The sequence below is a fragment of the Myotis davidii genome, unplaced genomic scaffold, assembly GCF_000327345.1.
Source record: "Myotis davidii unplaced genomic scaffold, ASM32734v1 scaffold129, whole genome shotgun sequence".
Classification (NCBI taxonomy): domain Eukaryota; kingdom Metazoa; phylum Chordata; class Mammalia; order Chiroptera; family Vespertilionidae; genus Myotis; species Myotis davidii.
The window spans coordinates 1,087,432-1,094,047 of NW_006383019.1; the positions used below are offsets into that span (position 1 = coordinate 1,087,432).

The following is a 6,616-nucleotide window of genomic DNA, read 5'->3' on the forward strand; positions in this document are numbered from 1 at the left end:
GAGCCAGACACATTGATGAGAGAGAAACATCGATCAGCTGCCTCCTGCACGCTGGGGTATGTGCCTCGCAACCAAGGTACATGCCCTTGACCGGAATCGAACCCAGGACCCTTGAATCCAAAGGCCAACGCTATATCCACTGAGTCAAACAGGCCAGGCTGGAAAAGGATCTTCTGAATCGAATGCCTGCTTGACATTGCCCAGTGGTCAGCAAACCGCGGCTCGTGAGCCACATGTGGCTCTTTGGCCCCTTGAGTGTGGCTCTTCCACAAAATACCACGTGCGGGCGCGCACTGTACAGTGTGATTGAAACTTAGTGGCCCATGCACAGAAGTCGGTTTTCGGAAAGGAGATGGATGAAACAAGTGTACAAGACGAGTGTGGATGGGAGAGTTGGAAGGGGTCGACCTCAGCGAACGAACCTCAATCAGACTGAGGACATTTTTAGCAAAGGCCAGCTTAGGAACACCCTGATTAAGTTAATAACAATGTACCTACCTATATAGTTTAAGTTTAAAAAATCTGGCTCTCAGAAGAAATTTCAATCGTTGTACTGTTGATATTTGGCTCTGTTGGCTAATGGGTTTGACGACCACTGATCGAACCCTTTAAAAAGGGCGATGCCCCACACGGCCAAGCCCCAAGTGTTGTGCTCACCTCTGAGTAACTTGGACTTAACGTTGAAGTAACACATCAAGTCAGGTTGGTTACCACATTTGGTAACACTCCACGATTCCTCTTTAAAGTTGCTAATAGCAGGATCTGGTCATCCCACAGTTTGCATCCTGAAGCTTTAGTGGATCTGTTTCTGCATTTTCCTCAGTATAAGAAACTGGCTTGTAGACATTAGAAAAAATACTGCTGTTAATCCACAGAAATTCATGTGCTCAGATTCCTTAAGTATAGACACAAAGTAAAATCTGCTTTACAGTTGGGAAGAATTTATCTTCAGACTCATGGGGCAAATTGCTCTAAAGTGCAGATGAAATTAGGGACTGTTAAAGGATAGAGGTAACCCTGGCTGCCATGGCTCAGTGGTTGAGCATTGACCTATGACCCAGGAGGTGACGGTTCGATTCCTGATTAAGGCACATGCCTGGGCTGCAGGCTCCATCCCCAATAGCGGGTGTGCAGGAGGAAGCCAATCAATGATTCTCTCTCATCATTGATGTTTCTCTCTCTTTCTATCTCTTCCTTCCTCTCTGAAATCAATAAAAATACAGTTTCAGTGGGGGAAAATTGATTGTTGACTGAGCTTATTTTTACCACATTAACATAATAGACCTCTATTCTTCTCCTCAAATTTGTTTACTTTGCATTGCACTGTTATAGTACACCCTTGGACTTAATTTGGAAAGCCATTATAATAAAAAGTCCTACGAAAATTACTTTTGGATATGAACAGTTGACACAAATAACATGCATTGCATCACTCTGTGCTGAATTAAGATTCACACAATAGTTTTTTATAGAAGTTGTGCCAGGGAAGTGCCCTCTCAGAGGGAATTGTGCTCCTTCTCTTCTGATAATAGAGCCATGTGACTTCAACACGCCCCTCCCTTTGCCCTTGCTACGTAGCAAGCTTAGAGCTATTACCATGTATTTCTTCTTCCTTTTCCCGGCTCTGATTTTCTGTATGCGTTGTATTTATCTTACTGTGAGTGGCTTTAAGTTATGTTTTGATGGGGACAATGCATATTGACAAGTAAATGGGGATACTGGGTTACTGACAGTCCAGGCGTTTAATAATGAGAGAGAAAACGCACAACCCGGTGAATAATTCTGCTCTCCCCTATTTATGGCAAGGCCCTACTCCCCTTCCCCGTCACCTGGCTGACTCCTGCTTCGCTGTGACTTGGCCTGAGCATCACATCATGGCAGCTTGCCCTGACCTCTTCCTCCTGTAGTCATGTGGGGTGCACTTCATATGTGTCCTGTGCCACCTGGGGCTTCCTCCAAGGACACCACGTATCCTGGAAATCGGAATGGCATGTCCTGCAGGCCTCTGTCCCAGAGCGGGAGCTCTTCCTCCCCGCGTGCTCAGTGCCTGGCACTTAGTGGGTGTGCTAGGGTCCTTTCGCAGCTGCAAGGGTTCAGGGATCTGGAAGGGGCTGCGATGTAAATGAATAGAAACTAGACACGAAATATAAATTTGGAAGGCATGGGGGAACTAGGGGAGGCTCCACTTTCTAGTGACATGGGCTCCCTGAATCTCCAGACCCAGCACTTTTTATTCACACATTTCGCAGTCTAACAAAGCAGATATACATACCACAGTTAAGGCCTGGTAAACAATAAAGGACCATCAGGTTGGGGGACTGCCTTGGGCTGTTCCAGCAGCAGGTAATAACAGGCAGATTTTCAGCCCTGCTGACAGAGTCCACTCAACCTTTTGAGGACTTCGGCCTGTATTATGACCCCGCTGGACTTAGCCTCAACATGGGTGCTCAAATAGTATCTCTGAAGAAATGAGTGACTCTACCAGATAATCGCTTAACTAAAAGAGGAAGCTGAGAAATGACTTTCAACATGATTTATTTTATTATAACCATCTACTTTAATGAAATGCCAGGCTATCCTAGTGTGAACGTGTATATTTAAAATAAACTCTGCAGTGACGTCGAGAAGGACCAGTTTGGAAGTGCGAATTCCTGTGAGTCACGAGTGTCTGAGGACAAGAAGGCTGTGTTAGCGTGCAGAACAACTTGTCAGGAAGCTCCTTTTGTTTTTTAGAGAGTGGAAGAGAGGGAAAGTCAGAGAGAAGCATCGATGTGAGAGAAACGTATCCATCGGTTGCCTCCTACACCAGCCCCCACCAGGGCCCAGGCCAAGGAGGAGCCTGCAACCGAGGTGCATGCCCTTGACTGGAATCAAACCCGGGGCGCTTCAGTCCGTAGGCCGACGCTCTATCCACTGAGCCAAACCAGCTAGAGCAGGCAGCTCCTTTTTGATATTGCTCATCCGATGAGTCTTTGAGGCTTTCTGTGGTTCGGTAGACAGTACTAATCTTAGAGCCACATGCCCAAGTGGGGGTACATGTCTGGGGAAAGCTGACGCTCCTGGTCTGGTTGCTGCGCAGGTGCAGTCTGCGGCGCTGGACGAGATGTTTCAGCAGACGGAGGACATCGCCTACCGCTATCACAAGGCGGCCCTCCTCCTCGAAGGCCTGACCAAGATTCTCCAGGACCCCGCGGACGTGGAAAATGTGCAGAAGTGTAAGTGACTTAGACGGGGGTGTGCCTCCCAGGGCCCATTAGGAAGGGCTTAGAGTTTGGAGTCATGCTGCCTGGGTTTGAGTGGTGGTTTTCCACTCGTGGGCAAGTCACTTCGCCTTTCTGTGGCCTCAGTTCCTCCTGGAAGATAAAGGAGCAGAGTTGTGAGGCTCAGAGACGATGCTTGTGAAGAGCTGATGCTTCTGCCGTTATGTTACCCTGGGTCTCCCCTCCGCATTGCTGAGCTGGTGGGCGTGTGTCTGTGTGTGCAGAACACTGTTCTCCTTATTAAATAATAATACATGCAATTATTTCAAGCCTTGTGGGCTTAGTGACTGAAGAACCCTAAGACCCTATGTACTGCATATTTGGTATAGATAGCAGAGTGGAGGCTGGCAGGATGCCAGGATGCCAGCATGTGTCACTTGTCAAATTCAAGCGCAGTGACCTGGGCTTTGAGGCAGAGGTGGTGGGCCCACTGGAGTGCATGTGGTCATACCACATTTTGAGGAGCTACAAGGGATGGAAGTTCTAAAAATTATTTGCAGTTGTGAGCAAGCCCACTGTTAAAATCTAAATGTTCTTTATTTAACATGCTAATCTAAACTTTACCAATGTGCAGTACTAAACTACAAATCATATCCGAACAGTTAGCAGGCAGAAAGAAGAAAAAGTGTTCAGAATTGCTAACCTTGCGCCAAAACAACAGAGATAAGGATGTGGGTAGAGTGTTAGTGATTTTTTATTAGTTTTTCTTTCCTTGGTTTTGAAAATATAAATGATCTTCATTGTGACCTACTTTGTTTTGTTTCTAGATAAATCTAGTATTGAAAGAAGGTTGTCGGCGCTCTGCGGCAGCTCTCCCACGCCCTGAGGAGCAGCCTGTGTCCCGGCCTGGTGCCGCCTGCTCACTACCAAAGAAAGCAGTGATTTCGAAACAAAAACTCCATGTTTGTGGGAAACCTGCCTTATTGGAAAGTCACCCCTTTCCTTTTTCTTTGTAGAAGCAGAAGCAAGAGCATGTCGCTTGGCTCTGTGTGAACTTGGTAAATAAATGTACCTTAGAGCTAGAATCACTAGTACATTTATTCTTAAGGAAACAAAATGAGTCGCTCTTCGCTAGCTCACCAGAGCAGTGTGTGGAATTCCACGTGTCTGCTGAGTGTAAACAGCGACCTCTCGTCCAGGCAGCTTGGTCCTGGGGGTATGTTGTCTGAGTCTGAGCATGACCCTTAAACTGCTCAGGAAGAAACAGCTTAAGGAGGCGGGAAAGATGGCAGTTAAAAGGAATTGTGAAATCTTCCATTTGATCTAATATGGACTCTTGTTATTGTTAATCTTCCCAAATCTTTCATATATTGCACTAATTTATTAAAACAACTCTGTATTGGATTTTGCAATTTAAAACTAACTGAGGCACAATGGACTTGTTTGAAAAATACTTTACTTGATTGTATACACACACCCTTTCCAGCATCACATGTAGTCGCTAGTAGGCTTTTCAGTGGTAAGAGCCTGTGTCCAGGTGAACCTTTGCGTTTGTAACCTCTTCATCTGCTCCCCCAGGTTTTCTCTGCGATGTTTTTGAGCTGCAGCTGTTGGCCTTTGGTTGCATTCTTTATTGTGCATGCGGATGTGCATTGATGGCCGGGACTTCTTGGCTTCTTAACAGCTGGGTTTTCTGGGCAGTATTAGGAAAAAATGTCAATCAAGGGATACCCGCTAGAATTCTAATAGGGCCAAGTCATGTTGGGATCTAAAGGCTTGTTAATGATGGGGAGTGCCTACATGAAATTAGTGAGAAGTGAGGTTTGTTTTCTCTTAGGAAAGCAGCAGCTCTGTAGACTAATACGTGTTTTTCATGTTAATCCTGACAGTTTACCAAATAGCTGGTTATGGAGAAGGTGGGCAGTTAACATCCCTCCAGAAATGGTTCCTACCTTGTACATTATTTGGTTTCTTTTATTTACCTGCTTGAATACTTGAATAAACCACTCTCCAGTTTTAATCCTTTTATTTTAATCCTTTTAGATAATAAATTTGAACTGAGAAATTGCACAGAAGCTCTTTAGCATTAATCTAATTTAGTGACATGATAAAAACATAAACAAGGCTTCCCTTTATTTTGACCAAGTAATGTAATTTACCTTATTTATCTGTATGAAATTCCAGCAGTTAATTTGAACACTTATTTATATGATGTTTGTATTCTTAGGTCTTTAATACAGTGTTTCTACCTCTCATTTGTAATTGCATGCATTATTCTTGAAACTAGGTAAAAATCACTGAATTGTTATATAATAAATAGCCTTTTTATTATTGCCTGTACAGATGTAAATTAAGATAAAATAAACCGGACAAAGTCTTTCTAGGGTAAAGCGGGGTCCATTTTGCGTGGCTCTTGGAGCCAGGTCCCTGCTTAGTGAGCGTGGAGCTCGGTCATGAGTACCCTTTGCCCTGCCCAGGATTTCACGCTCAGGGTCTGTCACGTGGCTGCCAGGAACATGGACTGGAGAAGGACGCTGCCCCTCCCAGGGCTCTAGGCACCAGTGTGAGCGATGTTCCTTTTGTGGGGTTTGGAAGTTACAGGGTGGTTCTCACCGTGCTGTCCCAGCGGACCCTCTGAGGGGCGGGTCATTCTCCGCCTTTCTCTCCAGTGTTTTGAACACAGGATGAAACAGGTTCACAGTGAGCAAATGGTTGGTCTGAAGTTGGATCTAAGAAGGGGCCATGCTGTGCTCTGTGGCTTCCATGTTCTCTCATCCTCTTGTGTAACGAAGGTTTATGGGAGGTAGTATTTGTGAAACTGGTCTGAGCAGCAGAGAAGATCAAACTGTAAATTCATGAATAATGGTTCCAATTATATTTCCATTATCAAGGCTAATTGTTTTAAGAGATTTTTGCCTTGATTATAGCAATAATAAACAAAGACTTTGTTTCCATGAGTATTCTTTAATTTCATATCATCTATCTCATGACGTAGAAATTGACAGCGTGTACATTCATGGTTGACACGTATATTCGGGCCGTTAACTGGAAAGCTATTGACCACACACATGTAGATCAGAGAGTTGCTAATGGGCTCTTCCTTCTGTGAGAATTTGCCTTTACGCCCTGGGCTGGACCCCCCCCCCCCCCCATGGTTCCCACAGTCACATGCTCCCTTCTCCCCACCGAGAGGGATCCGCAGAGTAGCCAGTCGGAGAACGATCAGTTTTTTGTGTGTGTGTGAGGCCAGGCCTGGGTTTGGGGCTCCTGGAACACAGTACTCCAGACAGTTTCTGAAAGGACTCGGCTTCTTGCCCTGGCGGGTGGCTCAGTTACTCAGGCCGCCGTCCCCTGCACCAAAAGGTTGCCAGTTCGATTCCCGATCAGGGAGCAAACCTTGGTTGTAGGTTTGATCC

At 45.5% G+C, this 6,616-nt stretch overlaps 1 protein-coding gene across 1 annotated transcript in view; it reads left to right on the plus strand.

Annotated features, from left to right (window-relative positions):
* Window positions 1-6,157, plus strand: part of ULK2 (unc-51 like autophagy activating kinase 2) — a gene marked incomplete at its 5' end in the record, with an annotated part of 118,907 nt that extends 112,750 nt beyond the window's left edge. The window contains 2 exon segments of the mRNA XM_015558349.1: window positions 3,080-3,215; window positions 4,028-6,157. Coding sequence (XP_015413835.1) covers window positions 3,080-3,215; window positions 4,028-4,086 — 195 coding nt within the window.
* Window positions 6,158-6,616: the final 459 nt, after the last annotated feature.